Below are 20,206 nucleotides of genomic sequence, written 5' to 3' on the forward strand. Positions count from 1 at the left end.
TATCTACCATGTTTACACGTTTTAATTATACTACCATATTAGTCCTAGTCTGTTCAATTTTTGCTATTGATGTAAGATAAGGGGTGGTTTTGGTCATATCAGGATATGTGGTAGCGTTATGCTACATCGTTTACTGAAGATAAAATTTCAAAATAGTATGGTTTAAGGGAAGTTTATATTCCTTCAATGGGTAAGAGCATTAAGACAATCGTGAGGTAGAGAATCCACAAGAGTCTAGAGTCACTTGTAACAATCTCAAGTCTCTCAATTTACTTCCCCACTAGAAAGCTTCATACACTATAAACTCTCCCACTAAAAAAAAAAAAAATTCAGAAATTTTCCAACCTCATCTCATCCGAGTCCTAAAAAAAATTATAAAATCAATATTTATATACTACACTTTATTGAAATAACCAAATAAAATGCCTAGATCCAAACGTTCCAAGCTTGTGACATTAGCTCAAACTGATAAGAAAACCAAAGAAAACAAGACTCGTATTTTCGATGAAGTGAGATCTGCCTTGGATGAACACCAATATGTTTGGGTATTACAATTACAAGATATTAGAACACCAGTATTACAAGACATCAGATCAGATTGGGCCGGTTCAAAATTATTATTGGGTAAACGAAAAGTATTGATCAAAGCCTTGGGTGAGACTCCAGCCGATGAATACCGTGATAACTTACATGAATTATCCAAGACCTGTGAAGATGGATTAATCGGATTATTGTTTACTGATGAAAAACCAGATGTTGTTGATGGATACTTCAAGGCATATGTTAAACAAGATTATTCTCGTGCAAAGACCAAGTCTCCAATAGATTTCACCATCCCTGAAGGTATAGTTTACTCTCGTGGTGGTCAAATACCTATTGAAGAAGATGTCCCAATGTCCCACTCGTTAGAAGAAACTTTAAGAAATAAATTAAAAGTACCAACCAAGATCAAATCAGGTAAGATTGTTCTTGAAGCACCATACACTGTTTGTCACAAGGGTGATGTGTTAGATGTTAGACAAGCTTTATTATTGAAACAATTTGGGGTTGCTGGTTCAGAATTCAAAGTTGCTACTATTGCTTACTATGATAGAGATAGTTCTAAAGTTATTAAATTGTAATGCATACAGCTGCTCCTTATGGAAATAGTTAATAATACATAGCATGATAAATTAGACAAACCTTTGTAATGTTCCTTGATTCTAATCCTGCCAAGAATCATCAAGTTCCTCTTCTATAACCATTGGTTTTCTAACTTGCATGAATAATAGTTTACTATCGGTTTCTCCAATGTTTGTAATTGAATACAGGTTGTTATAGGGAATTTGAAATGAACAGCCACTATTTGCTAAAAAGGTGGTTTTATTTATAGTAACCTGATTCAATCCCAGTATCACGTGGAATATAAATAAGCTTGATCCGGTTAATTTGGTTGATTTTAAACCTTCGGGTGGTATTTCAATTACCCCAGTAGAACAAAAATCTCGGTCGACATCAAAAAGCTTGGTCACTTTGATATTTTCATCGGTATCTTGAACCTCTCCTCCATCTATAGTGTATGCAATGTTCTCCTCCTTGGGATTACCGTTTTCATCATTGACGGACATAGTCAAATACTTATCGTCAAACCATTCAGCTCCAGGGACATCCGCATCAACCGAGTATTCCTTGGGAGACCTAGTTTTAGGAGACTTGCTCTTGGGCTTGGGTTTCTTTCTTTGTTCCACAGGCGCTACTTCTGGCATATGTACTACTTCTTTTATTTCTTGTAAGGGGATTTTCCTGATATCTTGAACCAAGGTTGTGTCTCCATCCACATTGCCCGCGCGGGTGTATATTATTCGCTCGTTTCTCCAGAATGCCAATGGGGCAATTCTAGTACGTTTCAGTCGACGTAACCCATCTGGTGGCGGCGAAGGCAATGGACTGGGTTTAGTTATTAGTGGTTTCTGAACGGGTTTGGTTCTTGGTTTGGATGCTTGTCTCGCTGGTTTCTTTAATGTAGGTGGTGGTGATAGCAATCTATCTGATTGTGTAGTGTCATCGAGGATGTACGAATCTTCGGCATCGTCACTCTCACTTTCCACTTGCATCTTTCGTTTACTGGATTTACCAAGAGCCATATTTTTGGTCAATCTCGATGCACCTTTTGATTGACGAGGACGTTTACGTACTTCTATTTCCTGCTGCTGCTCTTCTTCCTCTTCCACATCGAATTGTGTGGGATCTTGCTCAAACAGATCCATATCTTGATCAAATTGAGCCGGATCTTGTTCAAATCTATCAGAATCGCTGTCACTTCTAGTAAACAAGGCAGCTCCTTGATGTTCGTGTAATGGACTTCTCAATGGAGATTTCTTATTTTTGACATTGCCACCGGTAGTCCCGGTTGCTGTTGTAGATTTATCCCCAGTTTTAGTAGGTCCAATCATTTGTATAGCCGGGGAAATATTGGTGAAATCTATCTTTCGCGCAACATCAGTGAACTCCTTTCTTGAGCCCAACAGTGTTTCCTGGTATAGTTTCCTTGATGTTGAAGTAGAAGGTGGTTCTCTAACCCGACTGATCCCTCTGTTGGAGGTGACGCCAACATCAGAATCATTAAAGAAATCATTGAGATCTTCCATTCCATTTTCATCCTTGTTTATATTTGAAGGTAACTCTAGCTGAGTTTTACGTCCTCGGGTACCAAGATCAAGCAAGTCCATTTTGTCGTGCTGTTGGTGGTCTGTAGAAAGTATTTAGCTGATGTTTGTTTTGTTATTAAAAGTTTAATTTCACACAAAACGCGAAAATTTCAAGTAGGGCGTGCGGCTCCTCTTGAATTGTATAACGCTTTATAAAGAAACTCTACACAGTGGGTAAACCTGTATGACACTCTCTATCTAGTAGATATAAGCCTGGAACTTTCTAATTTCAGGGATAGTGTTTGCAGACGTACCTAGCTAGGAAAATTGCATCACTGTGTGTTTTTGTTTTCCAGCAAATCTGAGATCTGACTAAAAATTATTTTCAGGGCAACGTGTACTGAGTGAATTAATCCACTCAGGAAAGAACTGCTAGGATCTCAACCTCTTTGAAATATGTGGGTGTATTTATACTATAGTCAATAATCTTCTATCGGTGAATAATTTTCTTTTCTTTTTTAATGGCAACATTGACCATTATCCTTGAGTATCACTAAGTACCGTTTTATTTTTGCAGCAAATCTACAAAATTATACCAAAATTCTATAATATAATTATTAAAAGTTCCCATATTTATCACTATTTATATAACCTCTATGTCAATATCATCAATATCATTCAAAGTCAATTGATACCCAACAATAATCCCATCACTATAGCTTAAATAAATTAAAAATCTAGGGGTGCTTCCCAAAGATTTATCTCTGATAGCCAACCCCGTAATTGTTCTATATCCATGATACCCCAATGCAAGACTTAATGCATTAGGAAATAAATATTCTTGTCTCATACCATAAACTCCATTATGACAACATAACCTCATAATAGTGACTAATCCTTGCTGAGAAACAGCTATCAAACACAGCAACTTAGGAATAACCTCCGTGATTGAAATTCGATTGGAGAATTTACTCCGTTCATGAAATGGAATGGGCAAGTCGAATATTCTCCTAGTTGCACAATTACAATATAGCGAAGGGTAATGCAACATTCCTAATTTCTTACTGGTGGAAATTACAAGGAACTTATTAGGTGGTTGCTTGGAGACATATTCTTTATGAATTCTTCGATATTCATCGTCAATCAATGTTAGCTTAACCGAATCAACTGAAACATCATGTGGTGGCTTGGGTGCAAGACTGGCCACTTTACTTTCAAAGAATTGAAAGTTGGATGCGATGCCTAAATTACTAGATAATGTACCATCGTAAGATGTTCCCAATAGCTTCGATTCATGCAGTATGTTGTTGTTTTGTTGGTGTTCATTAATCGATTCGTCACCAAATACAGCAGCAAATGAAACAACGGGCAAAAACCATTTCTTGTCCACTGGTTTAATAGTCCAACAATCTTCATTTAGCACACACCTGGAAATAACTGTTGGAGTCGACCATATAATTCGATTAAACCGTTTCGACTTTAGGTGTTGAAATTGTAAACTATCCGGATCAATCCCGTTTCTATTCTCCAATTGCTCCATCTTTGAGTCAACATAATATAACTGCTCATTCTTGAAATATTCAAATTCGTCCTGGTCAAGGGGTCCATGACAAAGTTTAAACATAAATTCGAAAACAATTAGTTCACCTGATATCAGGGCGCACGCTACATCAACTATATGGGTTGTACCATCAAATTTCACATCGACAAATGATACCTCTGGTATATTATGCAAAATATGATGACTCTTGACATGGTAAAGCCTTTCATCTTGTGCATGATAATAAAACAAACCAATACTTTGAGAATTATCCGAGGCAACAATTAAATTATGAGATTCCCCTTGCTCATCTTTATAATTTATAAAATCCAATCCCCAAAGACTTGCCTCCATTTTTATCTTGAAATCAGGTTTAACTTTTAGCCCATGGAATCGGTTCTCATCTCGATATGTATCATCCAAATCAACCGATTTCACATCTTTGAATTTGTTGATATATGCAATAATTGTATCGGTATACCATATTAGCAAGGTTCCGTCATCAGAACATGCACTTAGAATTTGTTTCCCATTAAAATTGTCAAAAGTCTTGATGAAATTTAAACTATGAGGAAAATATGGCCATGTTGATATTAATCTATCGGTACTTGACGTGTATGAAGGTTTGGTATCAAATAGTATAACTGCACGTTTATCGGGCAATTGACTAACATGATCGAACTGAAATATAACCAACTCAGAATTTGAGCCAGCTACAAGATATTCATAACCAGTATGGCCATCTTTGATTATTGATGTTAAGTTATTCTTGTATTTGGACATAATTTCAACCGTGTATAGTTTCTTTATACCTAAATATTTCAAATTCAATGCATTGTAAAACTTTTCCGCTGGAGCATTTTGAACTAAAGTAGAAGGGTCTGAACTTTCAATTGTCGAGAAATTGATATTGTTCAGTTTGACCCCATAGCTTGGTTGAGTTGGATCTTTATCTCTGATATATTCAGGCTGAAATTCGTACTTAAAGAAGTTAATATGTTCAGTAGTGGCTTGCTGCTGGCCCTCTTTTATAAGAACATATTCATAGTCGCGGTCAATCTGCATAACTTGCGGTTCAGCCCTTTCATCCAAATACTCCCGCTCTTCAATGTGATCATTAAAACTGTCTCTTCGTATAGTATAAAATAAATCAGCATCGATGTCATCATCAGGTTCATTGCCAAGAAAATCAATTCTCGTCTGTTCATCGATTGAACTTTCTCCATCCGATCTTTGTTCTTCCTCTTCATCCTCCTCCAGGATTTGTCTAATCAATGAAATAAACCGCAATGGTTCGTCTTCTATAACATCGCTAAATGCATCAACAATATCATCCAAAAGTTCGTCATCCACTTGCTCCACATCCTCCTCTCTAACGTCATCGACCAGCGATAACGTATTGGCTGATTCAGGACTAACTGTATCATCAGGGGTACTCCTCCTTCGTTGTGGACTAGCTGTAGTAGCTGTAGTGATTCGTATATTCCCCTCACTTAAAGCACGACTTCGTATAGGAACTGTAGCAACATTGAATGAGTTGTTGTCTGCATCATTATTTTCTTCTGAGTTTTGAGGGGTAGCGGTGGGTGACTTACTTGAAGAGGACGAAGAGGTACGATGTCGGTGAACTCTTCGTATAGATCGGTGCTGTAAGAATGCTTGGAATGATTTTAATTGAATGCTTTCCATTGTTGCATTTAGATAACAGCAAGATACAAAATTTTGGTTGTAAAAATATGACGATTTCAAAGGGTATGATTTATATCACACTTTTTTTGTTTTTTTTTCTGTTGCTATGATAAGATATAGTGGGGGGGGAGGGGGGAGGAGGTCAAGGGACCATAATGCAAAAAAAAAAAAAGAATTAAAACTATAAATAATCGCCAGATCTTTTCTTTATCTGATTTGCAATTTTTATAATTAGAAAATGTCACAGAAGACGTTGTAGAGCAGACTCGTTACAATTTGTCTTGGCTGATACTTCCAGATTTAACAAAAGGAGAAGATGTTGCAATTGTAACTCATGCTATCACAGCCACACTTGGATCATCGCACGAGATCTGTCTACGCCCGCCACCTCCATAGTGTATATTTTTTTCTTCACGTAAAACTTTTTCTACTAGGAAATACCACCACTAGAAATCAGCAACAATGGGAGAAGATAAACATCACGCAGATTACGCTAATATTAGTTCTTCTTTATCCAAAGAGGAAACCCTTCAGCATATCCTTGATTCATACTCGGCCTTGGCGTCTGATACCACCAACTGGGTAGCCAATTTATCTAATTGCTCGTCATTATTATGGCATGCATACCACTCGCTTAACACTCCAGTCAATTGGGCTGGGTTCTACGTTCGTTCTAAACCCGAAGAATTAATTTTAGCTCCATTCCAAGGGAAAGTTGCCTGTCAAATTATAAAATTCGGTAGTGGTGTATGTGGAACAGCTGCTCTGTCTCAAAAAACACAATTGGTGCCTGATGTTGAAAAATTCCCTGGTCATATTGCCTGTGATGGCGAAACCAAGTCAGAAATTGTCGTGCCTATAGTCAAGGATGGCCAAACTTTAGGTGTTTTGGATTTAGACTGTTTGGATTTAAACGGTTTTGACAAAGTTGATCAAGAGTATTTGGAAAAATTAGCTGAGTTGATTAGTGAAACTTGCGATTGGACTAAATTGTAATACAATCGTACTAGTAACTGAGACATACTTTAATAGAAAAATCATTAGACTCAACTTCTTCTACTCGAATAGTACTAATTAAACAATATAATATCAAACCAAAATTACAAACATATATAAAGACAAACGAAATTATCCAGTATACAAGCCAGACACATTCATATTGGTACAAGTTATAAAAAAAAACAACAACAAAACAAAACACACAGTGACATCATTTACTCACTCTTTTCAGCTTCAGCTCTTCTTTGCTCTTCTCTTTGTAAGTTATGATACAATAATCCCTTGGCCTTTTCAACAGCATGTGGACTACCACTAATGGTGAAAATACGTTCATTTTTACCTTCAACTTCTTCAGAAATTCCAATGGTGGCACCACTTACTTTTCTAACACCTTGGATTCTTGATCCATTCTTACCAATCAAGGCCCCCACAATGTCATTAGGGAATGAAAGGGAAGTAGTGGCGATATGAGAGGATTTTCTGGCGAAATTTCTTCCATTGGTTGGGGTTGTTGAAGAAACTCCGTTAGTAGTATTGACTCCATTATATTGACTATGGTGACCCCTTGGAACATAATAGTTGGTATTACCAAGGGCAGAGATATCTTCAATAAGACATCTAGCAATAATTCTCAATGCATCGTATAAGTCATTCACAGTACCTTGTAATTCAACCAATCTTTCATTTGAACCAGGCAAGAAAGATTTAGAAGCAATCATGGAAATGTGATAATTTGATTGAATTTGTTGAATTCTCAACCCTTTGCTTCCGATTAAAGTCCCCATTTGAGCATTTGGAACTAATAATCTTAAAATAGTGGTTTCATTTTCAATACATGGATTGGCTGACAATTGCTTCAATGGGAAATAATTGTAAGTTTCAATGGTGGAGTCACATAAAGCTTGAGCAAAATAACTCAATGCTTTAGCACAGTTATCTAATTTTCCAGAAACGGTTAAAATACGTTCATGAGAACCTGGTTGTAATCGGGATATTCCTGCCTTAGTATTAGTTTCATCTCTAATTCCATCAATGACTTTCCCATTTTGGCCAATTAAACATCCAGCTTCTTTGGCAGAAACCAAGACTCTGACATTTATCACTGCATCGCCGTTAGATTTGTCATTTAATGACGGCAAAGTGGTGGATTGATCGTGGTTGGTGGAGGATGAAGCACTGACAGGGACTTCTTCAGCTTGTTCACTTGATTCGGAATTGGAAGGTTGAGATTCAGTGGAAACAGAAGTAGGTTGTTCGTCGGTGGTTGGTTGGACTTGTTCGTCTACTGGTTTAGGTTCGTTTTCAGAAGTGAAATTGGTGTCAAATAATGATTCAGTCATTGTGATTATGTTGGATGGGGTATGTAATTAAGTTGTATTTATTTTATTGGTGGACCATACGTTGAAACGATTGTAAGGTACTACTGGAATGTTGCCTTTTAAAAAAGTGGTTTTTTTTTTGTTGGTTGGGTAGCGTTGTTTGATGATGATGTTGCTGATGTTGTTGGTCAAAAGTTATTGTTGATGATTGTATGAATATGAATTGAATATGATTCTACAACTATAACTTGATTGATTGATGATCGGTTCTTTCACTTTAATGTGCAATTGTACAATTAGTTCGTTAAGTCCTTAAGTAAAAAAAAAAAGAGGAGAGAAGAGTGAGACAGCAAATTGATTGAAGAAAAAAAAATTTTTTTTTGGGAATTATTTGTCGAATTTTCTTTGTTGGCGGTATGGACTGATAGCGAAAAAGGTGGAGTTTGGAAAAAATTTATACCTGATGGCGGTGGCACCTTGGGGCGAACAAATACTTGTAATACGAATTTAAATTATACCGCGACAAAAGATTGGCAAGGAAATGAGCTAAAAATTTCTCGTAAATGGCCTCATATGGATTAAACTTCCTGTCACATGTCTTGCACATTTCAAATTGTAGGTAAAGAACAATGGATTTCAAATGCCTCTCGTCAATGCTGGCTGTCATTAATATTATTCACAGACAAAGGACAATTTTTAGGCCCCAAAAAATTTTTGTCTCTACAATAAACGCGTAATTTTGTGTCGCAAAAATTGGACTAATATGGAACACGTTTATTATGGACCAAGGGCCAAGTTTAGGGTGACCATATTAAGATAGCGCGTTATATCAATTCTGAATTGTATAGGGAGTGGACCATGTACACTGGGAGTTTATCGTTATTGTTGTTGTTGTAGTAGTGATTCAATGGTGGATTGGGGTGGTACTATTTCTTTTCTCGCATGAGTTGTTTTTTTTATTGTAACTATGGAGATCAATGTACCTTTGATCCGGACCAGATTTGACCGTACTTTAAACTGGAATCTTAATATTCAGATTAGCCTCGATTATTGGAATAACTCTTGATTCAAGCCACCAAACTATATCAAGCAGTTGAAGTTGCAAAAGCCTTTCCAACGCAGATCGTACTAATGGGTTGTCCGGAGAATGTGTTCTAGCTTGTCTTAATAATCAGGGGCTGAGCCCTGCGTCAAGGGTTTTACATAAAGTGTTACCTAACAAAGTAATGCAATCAGTAAAAATATTTCAACCGTGTTAGCCGAAATATAAACACTTTGTTTCTATTAATAATCTAGTAGTTAGTCGTACTAAATCTCTCCCAAACAACTAGGTAACTGGTGATATGATATTCCTATCCGATCCGGCGATAACAGGTGATAACCCCAAATAGGAAATATTTTTGCAGGACTGCAAATTTCACAAATAAATCTGGTTACGTGAACTCCCCCATTGTTTGGGCTTATCGTTCTCCGCTTATGGTGTGATAAAGCTACATATAGTATAAACAACTGAATTAGCAACTCTACACTATTTCTTTTTTATCTGTTGTCTTTGCTACGATATTGCTTTTCCTAAACTTGCGTCAGTCAAAATTCAGATTTAACCGATTTTTAACCCCGCTCCCGTTTCTCCCCCCACCCCTCTCTACCCCTTACTGGATTCGACTGGATCAAGCGAGTATCAAATCGGGAACAGTGCTACAATGATAACTACTTTCAGTTTATACATAGCTTCTTCTTCTTTTTTTTTTTTTTTTTACTAAGCTTTAAATAAATATAAAACAGACTAAACTAAACAGGAAAGGCAATTTTTCATTTAGGGTTACTACCTTACAATGAAAAAAAGATCTATAGAACACCAATATAATCCTTTGCAGATATGGTAGTATAGCTACTTCTTCTAAATGGCATTTCCATCAACGCACCATCTGAACGGAAGCCATTAGTGGCAGTATTTGCTCTTCTGAAAGTAGGTGATGATGATTCAATATCAAACTCTTGCTCTTCTTCTTCTGGAAAATACAAATCTTCATGATTGATCATATCTGCAAATGAGTAAAACTCTATTGTAGGAGCATTTGGATCATCTTTTACTCGCAGACGAGTATGTTTTGTAGAGCCAGCAAAGCTAAGCAGTCTTCTATTTAACTTTGGTATTATCGAATGATTATGGTGGCGACTCATAGTAGAATAGCTAGGTTGAATAGTTGAAGCAGATTTCGTCATTCTTCCTTTGGAATTATCCAAAGTAGATATTAATGTTTGAGAAATTATACTTCTGGCTCTAGGTCTCACTGGTGTTTCATTACTGCTCATGGTAGTTTCAATGGTGGCAGTTGGCATTGATCTTAAGCTTGAAGTGGTGGGAGTTAAATTGGTATCGCTGCTGCAACTACTAGCATTCAGCATCCGGAACGATTGTGGGGGTAGTGGAAGCTCATAGGTGTCTTGTTCAGTATCCACTTCAGTTGCATCTTGATCAACTTCAATCAAGTCTTCGTCATCACAGAAGCAGTTTAATTGAACTTCTTCAAGTTTTATCTTTGGGTTGGTTAATATTTCTGTTGTTGTATCCAATATTGGACTGGTGAAGTTTTCTAAATTGTAGTGTAATGGTGTTTCCGGATTGGTAATAAATGTGCGGGGGTTGTTATTAGTTTCTAAAGATCTTTCAAATATATCACTGGATGTAGAAGCAGTCGATATTATTGAATTGTTCATACTGGTTGAGTTGTGACAACACACAGGACTAAAGGATAATTCATTCAATGTCTTTTTAACAAACCGATGATTCTTGGGATCTTCGATTTTAATAGTATCTCTAACAAACTGGGGTTGCTCATCGCCATGGTAAAAGTCAAGGTTGTGGTGTTGATGGTGGTAATTGTGGCGTATGTTGGGGAGGGTGTGGGCACGACGTGGTGTTTGATCTTGAGCTCTTTGGGAATATTCTGATGATGTTGATGACAGACTATCGGATATAGTAAACATCTTGTTGTTGGTATCTACTCCGTCCTGAGGAGATAGGAATACATCAGCATCTTTGTTATGTGTAGTGGTGGACATGAGACTGATGCTTATAAAATAGATTTATATATTATATAGTAAAGTTTAAAATTTAAATCTTCATTCAAATGAATAGTTTGGCAAATAATGCTTTGATGAGGGGTCTATCGAATATAAGGGAACGAAAATAAGAAAACACAATTAAGTTTGAAAATGTAAAATTGAATTCAAGGTGAATAATTGAAATTGACCGTTGGTGAAGATTTGATATATGTCGCCAGATATATATATCACCCAAGAAATCAAATATTGCAAAAGAGGAAACTCAATAGAAAAAAAGCAAGGGAAACTATGCACAAAATTAAAAAAAAAAATAAATAAATAAATAAAAATTTGGTGATTAAATTATTATTAGGGTGAATTAATACATGAAATAAACTAATAAAAAGGAATTGCTGATGATGGGAAATGCATCATCCATATGATAGGCACAGAGACAATAACCTAGTATAGAAATCACTACAGTTCGACACATAATATAAACAGTTTCAAAAACGTTTCTTTATTTTCAATAAAAAATTGGTCATTTGATCATTCATTTTTTTATTTTAACTGAAAATGTTTCCTGGGTGTGACTTTATTTTACGTTTTTTAACTTTTCTTTTTTTTTATTATCAGTCTGTCTGTTCACAAACACCAAAAAGGCGTGAATAATTAATTACTTCGATGACTTTAGATGGTAACAGGGGTCAAGTATTTACCTTTGGTGTAAAGGTACTTAAATCTAGGTTAGCATATCGGTGGGGTTAATAAAGGTCTCACCACTTACGAAAAAGGGGATTCCGATACTAAACTTCCATGCAGGTTAACCTGTAATTTTAAATTTCTATTTTGCATTCTTTACATTTCACAAAACTCCATGGAACAAACCACAAAACCAAGAACCAACTTGTTGACAATGAAAGGATACATATTCTGGTTATTTTTTATGTATTTAGTCGAAGACGTGAAAAAAAAAGAAAATATTATATTTTTCCAACCGTGGAACACAGTTCCCGCAACTATTTCATTTAAAACAACTAATATATCGGCTTCTTGTACCATATTCCTACTCTCCACTTTTTTAATTGAATCTGCGATACGATTACACAAAAAAACTTTTTTAAATTCTATTTGCTTGCAAAGTAACCCAAATTCCAAATTGAGTAATCCCCCACCCCCAATTTTTTTTTTTTTTTGCTTCACCCACCCCCCCTTACGGCTTGTATCAAATGCGTATGCTCATAGTTAAGATTCCCTATATTTTCTTTGCATCCGTTTTGGTCCGGAATCACCTTTTTTACGCCCAGCCTAACAACCACCCGCGGTTATCTCAACAAGCATCCTGATGCATCCCCTTATCGTATTTCTTTATCAAACTCAATCTTTCCTTTTGCAAGAATGATTCGCGCTCCTAATCCTGGTCACACTTCTTGTAAAAGAGGAGAACATTAATAGCTTGGTACTACGTCATACTAAGGTTCAGTATCAAATCTAGGCACTTTGCCTTGGCATGCTAGATTTTGATCCGGACATAGTACAAGAACGCCTCACCTCCCAAGAGATGTTGTAATTTACAACGAATATTTCCTTGTGCCATATGTCTCGATCCAACGAAACAGGCTGTCATTGATTTTTTTTTTTAGTCACAACGACTAGAAAATGAATGATGTAAATATCCCTGCATAACCTTTTTTTTTCAAAGACTGGCCGTGTTCTTTGTTTTTACTGAAATGGGTGCGAAAAAAATAAAAGAGATGATTTATAATTCTAAAGTAACACCACTTTCAAAATATTTCTAACAGATTATTTAGTCATCCAGGGTTATGAGGGAATTCTTTTGGCATATTAAAAAAAAAAATTCAATCTGATACTGTGAGTTAGAAATTATAGTCGGTATTAAACGGAGTAAACCTTTGTCAACGTATGTTTTAGTCATATGTTGTGGTCACGTTCAGAGATCTTTCTTGTGGTGTTACATTTATTATTCTGCAACAAGTTCTTACATGATTTTACGCGTGTACCTTCATTTTTGAAGTATTCCTAAACTACCTTGAAGCATTACAGTTTCCTATTCTAGTTACAGTTTTGTTTTTTTTTTGACCTTGAAGTATTTTTGAGATTCTTTGGTTAAAAGCATACTGGTATTCTCAGTTCCGAGTTTTTCCTAAAATAAAAAAAAAAAAGGTTTTCTCACGTGATTGTTTATTTTGTTTTCCCCTCGATTTGTGTGTTCCAACAATGTCAAAAATTAAATTCGACCAAGAATAAATTTAATCACACGTCATTGCTAACTGCAAAATTTAAGTTAGAGACTTGTAAATATGAATAGCACTAACCATACTGAAATCTGCAGCAATCATGTGTCTCCAGACAACATCTATCCTATTTATTTTGAATTATCAACTTCGTTCTCCCTTTTGTTAGTGGCGGTAACTACAATAATTATTGGTTCATATGCTTCAGTATCCAAACCCAGAAATGCACGTGATCCTCGTACTGATAAAGATACCAACCCCAACTACGATCCAAGTGATATGGATAATTGTCGATTCTATATAACTTCCAAAGATGATTTGTTGGTGGATGATCAAGTATCTGTGACAAGTGTTGTATTAATGCCAATAGTAGGGGGTATTGTCCTTGTTGGTTTGTATTATGCACTCAAGAACTATGATGTCAATTACTATTTGAAAATCTATCTTTGGATAGCTGCTCCCCTTAGCGTTTATAAGAGCAATTTACTGATCTTGACTATGGTGAGTAGGAGATTTACTCATTGGTGGGGTAGGAACTCTAGTTTGTTCTTTTCCAGGTACAGATTATGTGTTGTTCCAGATGAAGATGATTTCCCCTTGGGAAGATTGGAACACATTGAAACACAAGTGGATCGATCCAAATTTAATGAGTATATCGAGAAGGAGCAATTGGTTATTCTTGAACCAACTCCAGTGCCTTCCAATCCAGATGCTGTCAATTTCATTTTTGATATGAAGTTTGTGGCATCTTTTGTTGTTACCTCGGTGGTGATGGGATTACACTATCACTTCCCAAATAATTGGATAATTGGTAACATATTGGGTGTGAGTTTTGTAATTTCTACATTGTCCCAAATCAAACTCAATCAATTCAAATTGGTGTATCTTTTATTATCAGGATTATTTTTCTATGACATCTACTTTGTTTTTGGAACTGATATTATGGAAACAGTTGCAACTGGACTTGAGGTTCCTATGAAGTTGCTTATGCCAAGAATAGGATCTCAATTCAGCTTATTAGGACTTGGTGATGTAGTTGTACCAGGATTCCTCATCAGTTTATGTTTAAGGTTTGATATCTATCAATATTACGCCCGAAATGATGTTAGTTTCCACCATTTGAACAACTATGCACAACCTTACTTCAAGGCTAGTTTGGTGAGTTATGTACTAGGGTTATTATTGACCTTTAGCATGTTGCATATATTCCAAGTTGGTCAACCAGCATTGCTCTACATAGTTCCTTGTTTGTTAATTGGCGTTACTGGATTGAGTTTATTTAGACAGGAATTTACCGAATTCTGGAGTTTCTCCGAAGATATTAGTGAGTTTGTTGATGAAAAGGATAAAGAAGAAGGTGAAGACTACCAAGTAAAAGAGGAAGGGGACAACGTAGAGGCAAATTTAGTTGATGATGTATATGAGGATGGCGATGGCAGCAATGACGGAGAGTATTCCAATAATGACTCAGAAAAAGATGATGATGAAGAAGAAGACGCCACATATTTTGAAGGGTCAGATAGTGATGATGAAATTGAAAGCGAAGAAGAAGACGTGATGGCAGATGATGAAATCGAGAGCCCTTATCAGCTCAGACTTTTGCAATCGGAAAAAAATAAGCCTCTCGAAGAATTGTTAGTGCCAGAAGAATATAATCCCAAGAGTTTTATCAATGAATTGATTGCCGAATCCGAATCCGAACCCGAAATCGAAGAGAAGCCTCATACTTAGCTTGTATAGATAACCATCTTAATAAAAATAAAAAATTTTTGTTTTTTTCGCATAGTGCGTCCGGATTAGGCAAAGATTGTCAGAAAACAATGTAGAAGGCTCCAATCTGGAAACAAAAAGAAGCCAGAAGAAACATACACAATCAAAAAGAAGCAATAGGGGAAATATGGCTTATTAGATTACAACATCAATTTTTTTTTGGCAACAATAATTGCGATATCTATGAAATTGTGGGAGGCACAATTGTAATGGATCATGCCAGTTGCGATTACCTGCACATAAATAGTGATGGAACAACTGATGGCACGTTTCTAAAGCTAAAACTAGTTAATTATCATGTCTATTTGACAAGAAGAAAGGTTATTAAAATCTAGCAACGTTACTAATGTTACATTGAAAAATGTCAAAACAAATGTAAACAAACCTTTCTTATCTTGAGGTAATAAAAATTAGACTAATGATTTCTTTTTTGGGGCCGTGCGGCTTTTTGATACGGTTGTGGTGGTGGTGGTGGTGGTAGTAGTGGTGCAATTAATTAATTCTGTGGGGTTTGAGCACAAAGAGAGGAGAAGACAAAAAAAAAAATAAAGAAGTGCGTGATGAAACGCAAGTTCCATACTATTATAGCCTTTAGTTAGTGAGATTTAATTATACTCCCCTCTCGTAGTTCCCCTCCCCCAAACTTTCTCAACTTAGCCAGTATACACATACCACTCAAGGAGATTGATCATTCAAACGGCGTTTAAGCCAGATATATGAAACAACCGGGATATAATTTAGCGCATGTTCCAGGTCCGGACATTAACTCCGCTAGGTTGGAGTGACACGATTTGTATGTACTAATTTAAAACAGCCGAGCAAAAATTTGATGCCCATTTTTTTTTTCCGGCAATGCCATACAGATCTAAACAAGTTACAAAAAAGAAATAATTATTATCGGAAATACTCCCATAGTGTTTCATTAGCGACAATGAGCATGTGTGGGTTTACAAAAGAGAAAAAGGAGTAGAATAAATTCGTGTACTTAAAAAAATGTGGAGAATTTTTGATAAGATATAGAGTGGGATTAACTTGAGAAAAAGATAAACATATCATAACCCTTCCCCCACCGCCGCCAAAATATCGATGGGAGATTAAAAAAAAAAAAGAAATACGGTAACGTTGACAAGAATTAATTAAATCAGCAGGTTCTAAGAATCTTATGATTTCAGCATTTAAGGCAAACCGTGCATCATGGTTCCTAATCAATGAAGCTGCTAATTAATGTAGCAATAAACTCAATATCAGTTTACAAATAATGCCATATGGTACGACATTTCCGACGGAATATTTCCGCGTGGATTTCATGTTTACTACATGTGTGGCAAGCACATTAATTACAATTTCCTTATTGTTTTTTATGTGTGAAATTTGCAATAAAACTCGAAATCAGTCAAAAAAAAAAAAAAAATTAAAATTAGAATTAATCTTTGCGAAGCCACCCCTGCTAATAATCTGATTAACAATATACGGGATTTGTAATTTGAAATGGAGCATAAATATTGACATATATAAACAATTAAGGTCCTGTATTATCTCTCCGCACTAAAATTTTAATTCGTCATTCCCTCTTTACTGTTTTTTTATTTTTGTTAACACTATTATGAAGAGATCAAGCAACGATTCATCGTCCTTCACATCTAAATCTTCTAAAAGACTTAAATTAGAGCATGAAATATTTTCCAAATCTATCAGAGATATAGAGCATATGTTTAGCGGAAGTGATTCCGTCACTACCGTTTCAAATACACAAGACGAATTCAGACCCAAGCTACAACCAAGAACAAGACAGCGAACATTATATCCACCACCACCACCACCACCACCACCATCTGCACCTGTCGCATTCCACTATCTCAATACTGATATCATTGCATCTAATCCTTCTTTCAATTACGATTTTGTAAATCCTTCGTTTTTGGAAGAACGCCAGGTAAATATACCACGAGCTCCATCAACCACATGTTATTTCAAGAACAATATACCTATACTCCCATCGCAGAAGCATGTTTCACAGCAACAAGAGCAATTTAATTCAGAAGGTTCCGGGTTTTCTAAGGATTACATAGACTTAATTATTAATAACGATGACTACGACGATGAAAATGACGATTTATTAAATTTCAAATCTTCATTCACACAGGATGTTCTGCTTATAGATCAATTAATAATGATGAACTAGGGAAAAAAAATATGGGGTGATTAATATATAGAACGCTTTTTCTCAGCTGGTATGATTAAAAAAAAAGTTTGTACTATTAATATATTATCATGCAATTGTATAGTTGTAGAAACTCGCAGGTCGCATGCGTCAAAGCGCTTTGTTTACATAATTTGTTAAGAACATGAATGATTGTGTTGATTGCGCCTACAGCACGGTTCCAAGATAAGAAACTAGATAAGGAATTACACACAATGAATACAAGAAAAATATCGAACTGCGCATATCGCCTGGTTACAACTTTAGAGGCATCTGCATTCAAATAACTGTACATACTTACAATCTTTGTTCGAGAATTAGAACCAAAAATAGATCAAAAGTGATAACCTGAAAGTAACCTGCTAGTATCTAGAATGAAAGGCTCTAATGCTATTATGGAAAACTTTAGCTTATTCGATAAGATCCACAATTATAGATTACACTTCCCAAGCTAGTAACAGATTTGTTTATATAATGCTGGGAGTTGGTTTAATCCCAACCCAGTTCAAGCAACAACAGTGGTTAGTTATATATCATTGAAACGTACGTGTGTTTACCTTGGTTGTGATGCTAGAAAGGAAAATATAAGGGGTACCACGCATGACAAACTCACTTTAGAATCTAGCATTACCAAAGTTACACTTTTTAACATATTAACTTCTGGAAGCAATAGTTGCTAACAACATAATTAAGTAGAGACCTGTAGAATTTTCCAAGCTAGAGGGATTTTTCTGAGTTTAAATAGTGCTCCGTCAAATGCTCCTGAAGCCTAACAAATTCAGTGTGTAACAAATATGCAAGATATGAGTGAGATTAGATAAACAATGGAATCTCCTGGAATCCGATAGAAAAGCCAGTTAGGTCGTAAGTTGCAACCATTAGATATTAGTTGGGGGGGAGGAAGAGGAGGATATCGCTCAAGAAGGTAGTGCGCCTGCACAGAAAAAGAAAACAAACACACTGGGCAAAGAAATTTTCAGATTGTTAAAGTTGGACTAGCAAGTCTGAGGGGAGGTTAAACAAAGATCAATCAACAATGTCATCAGGAGGGAATACAACTACAGTGTATGGAGGTGATGAAATCAGTGCAATTATCTTGGATCCAGGCTCATACAATACTAGAATTGGGTATGCTGGTGACGATTTTCCTAAAGTAACAACATCGTCATTTTATGGACAAGTTGGAAACGGGAAGAGGATATTTGGTGAAGATATAAATGTTCCTAGAGAAAATTGTGAAATCAAACCAATATTAAAAGATTCAATAATTACTGATTGGGATGCCGCAATTGATCAATATAAATATTATTTTGAAGATACATTAAAAGTGGATTACAAAGATCAACCAGTTTTGATAACCGAACCAATTTGGACTGAATTACCATATAGACAAAAGTTGATTGAAACTTTTTATGAAACTTTTGATTTTGCAGGATTATATCTAGCTAAAGCTCCAACTTGTATATCATTTCAACAAGGTAGACCCAATTGTTTAGTGGTTGACTTAGGTCATGACACAGTTAGCGTTACACCAGTTATTGATGGTATTTGTTTAATTAAGAATTCAATGAGAACCAATTATGGTGGAAGGTTCTTGAATGATGAAATCAAAGATTTTGTAAAGTCAAGAGATCCAAAGATAGCAGTAGAACCAACGTACAAGATCAAGACCAAAACTCCTACGGTTTACCCAGATCCAGCGGAATATACAGTCAAGAAAACAATTCCAACTACTACTGAATCATTTAACAAATTCCAACAGCAAAGAATATGGCATGAGTTTAAAGAAACGGCATTGGAAGTACCTGAACGTAAATTAAACTCAACCAACCCACAACAAGCGTTATCAATCAAGGAATTTTATTCCCAAGATTCTCAAAAGAGATTATTTGAATTCCCTACTGGACAATCAATAACTCTTGGACTTGAAAGATTTCAATTTGCTGAATCTATTTTTGATCCAAAGATTTATAAATTTTCTGATGAAAACATTGCCAAGGCATATCCTCCTAACAACGGTGAAATTAAAATATCGTCCCATTATAATGAATATCGTCCATTGAAAAGAATTCGTAAACCGGAGTCTAACCAATCTACCCCAGCCCCGGGTGAGGGTGACGACAGTTCAGAAAAGATTCGTGGGTTATCACATTTAATCACACATACATTATCTACAATTGATATTGATTTACGAGCTTCTGTTGCTCATAACATCATTGTTACTGGTGGTGTCTCACTTATACCACAATTAATTGAACGTCTTTACAACGAATTATCAAATAGCAATCCAGGATTGAAAATCAGATTACATGCTGTGGGTAATTCCAGTGAACGTGTAAATCAAGCATGGATTGGAGGTAGTGTCTTGGCATCTTTAGGTACATTCCATCAAATGTGGGTCACTAAACATGAATACAACGAAGCTGGGGCTGATAGAATCTTGAATCAAAGATTTAGATAGAATAGAACTGCAACTTCGAAAAAGTTTATTTAGCTAAATATATGTAACATTTATAATTTCAAACAATAGAAGCTAAACAGTAAAAAAAAAAAATACAAGGATTAAAAAATAAACAGAAAAAAAGAAAACTTGATAAAGTGCAAAAATAGAATTGAAAAAAAAACGGGGAACTCGATGGGAAACCGCAAAAAACCGTTCGATTTAACCAATATGAAACAGCAATGACAAAATATGAAATTGTATTGGAAAGGTGGGTAAAAGTTTGTTTTTTTATACCTCATACAGTGTGTGTATTTGT

At 35.7% G+C, this 20,206-nt stretch overlaps 9 protein-coding genes across 9 annotated transcripts; 5 read left to right on the forward strand and 4 right to left on the reverse strand. All coding sequences in view use genetic code 12, as the record gives it.

Annotated features, from left to right (window-relative positions):
* Window positions 1-416: 416 nt before the first annotated feature.
* On the forward strand, window positions 417-1,821 carry MRT4 (Mrt4p; the record flags this gene model as incomplete). The annotated part of the gene is made up of 1 exon (XM_007377528.1): window positions 417-1,821. The coding sequence occupies one exon, from the start codon at window positions 423-425 to the stop codon at window positions 1,119-1,121; it is 699 nt and encodes a 232-aa protein (XP_007377590.1).
* On the reverse strand, window positions 1,203-2,708 carry MIF2 (Mif2p; the record flags this gene model as incomplete). The annotated part of the gene is made up of 1 exon (XM_007377529.1): window positions 1,203-2,708. The coding sequence occupies one exon, from the start codon at window positions 2,706-2,708 to the stop codon at window positions 1,203-1,205; it is 1,506 nt and encodes a 501-aa protein (XP_007377591.1).
* A 512-nt stretch (window positions 2,709-3,220) lies between these two features.
* Window positions 3,221-5,461, reverse strand: SPAPADRAFT_157892 (uncharacterized protein; the record flags this gene model as incomplete). The annotated part of the gene is made up of 1 exon (XM_007377530.1): window positions 3,221-5,461. One exon carries the CDS (start codon window positions 5,230-5,232, stop codon window positions 3,271-3,273), a length of 1,962 nt encoding a protein of 653 aa, XP_007377592.1.
* Window positions 5,462-6,312: 851 nt separating this feature from the next.
* On the reverse strand, window positions 6,313-8,470 carry SPAPADRAFT_63451 (uncharacterized protein; the record flags this gene model as incomplete). The annotated part of the gene is made up of 1 exon (XM_007377531.1): window positions 6,313-8,470. The coding sequence occupies one exon, from the start codon at window positions 8,193-8,195 to the stop codon at window positions 7,071-7,073; it is 1,125 nt and encodes a 374-aa protein (XP_007377593.1).
* On the forward strand, window positions 6,319-6,852 carry SPAPADRAFT_142978 (L-methionine (R)-S-oxide reductase; the record flags this gene model as incomplete). The annotated part of the gene is made up of 1 exon (XM_007377532.1): window positions 6,319-6,852. One exon carries the CDS (start codon window positions 6,319-6,321, stop codon window positions 6,850-6,852), a length of 534 nt encoding a protein of 177 aa, XP_007377594.1.
* Window positions 8,471-9,934: 1,464 nt separating the features above from the next.
* SPAPADRAFT_63452 (uncharacterized protein) lies at window positions 9,935-11,418 on the reverse strand (the record flags this gene model as incomplete). The annotated part of the gene is made up of 1 exon (XM_007377533.1): window positions 9,935-11,418. The coding sequence occupies one exon, from the start codon at window positions 11,238-11,240 to the stop codon at window positions 10,023-10,025; it is 1,218 nt and encodes a 405-aa protein (XP_007377595.1).
* A 2,791-nt stretch (window positions 11,419-14,209) lies between these two features.
* Window positions 14,210-14,991, forward strand: SPAPADRAFT_63453 (uncharacterized protein; the record flags this gene model as incomplete). Its single annotated transcript, XM_007377534.1, has 1 exon — window positions 14,210-14,991. A coding segment is annotated over one exon (782 nt), but the record flags the coding sequence as incomplete, so codon positions are not given.
* A 1,728-nt stretch (window positions 14,992-16,719) lies between these two features.
* Window positions 16,720-17,526, forward strand: SPAPADRAFT_63454 (uncharacterized protein; the record flags this gene model as incomplete). The annotated part of the gene is made up of 1 exon (XM_007377535.1): window positions 16,720-17,526. The coding sequence occupies one exon, from the start codon at window positions 16,851-16,853 to the stop codon at window positions 17,427-17,429; it is 579 nt and encodes a 192-aa protein (XP_007377597.1).
* Window positions 17,527-18,465: 939 nt separating this feature from the next.
* Window positions 18,466-19,985, forward strand: ARP4 (Arp4p; the record flags this gene model as incomplete). Its single annotated transcript, XM_007377536.1, has 1 exon — window positions 18,466-19,985. One exon carries the CDS (start codon window positions 18,484-18,486, stop codon window positions 19,906-19,908), a length of 1,425 nt encoding a protein of 474 aa, XP_007377598.1.
* Window positions 19,986-20,206: the final 221 nt, after the last annotated feature.

The sequence above is a fragment of the Spathaspora passalidarum genome (assembly GCF_000223485.1).
Source record: "Spathaspora passalidarum NRRL Y-27907 unplaced genomic scaffold SPAPAscaffold_7, whole genome shotgun sequence".
In the NCBI taxonomy this organism is placed as follows: domain Eukaryota; kingdom Fungi; phylum Ascomycota; class Pichiomycetes; order Serinales; family Debaryomycetaceae; genus Spathaspora; species Spathaspora passalidarum.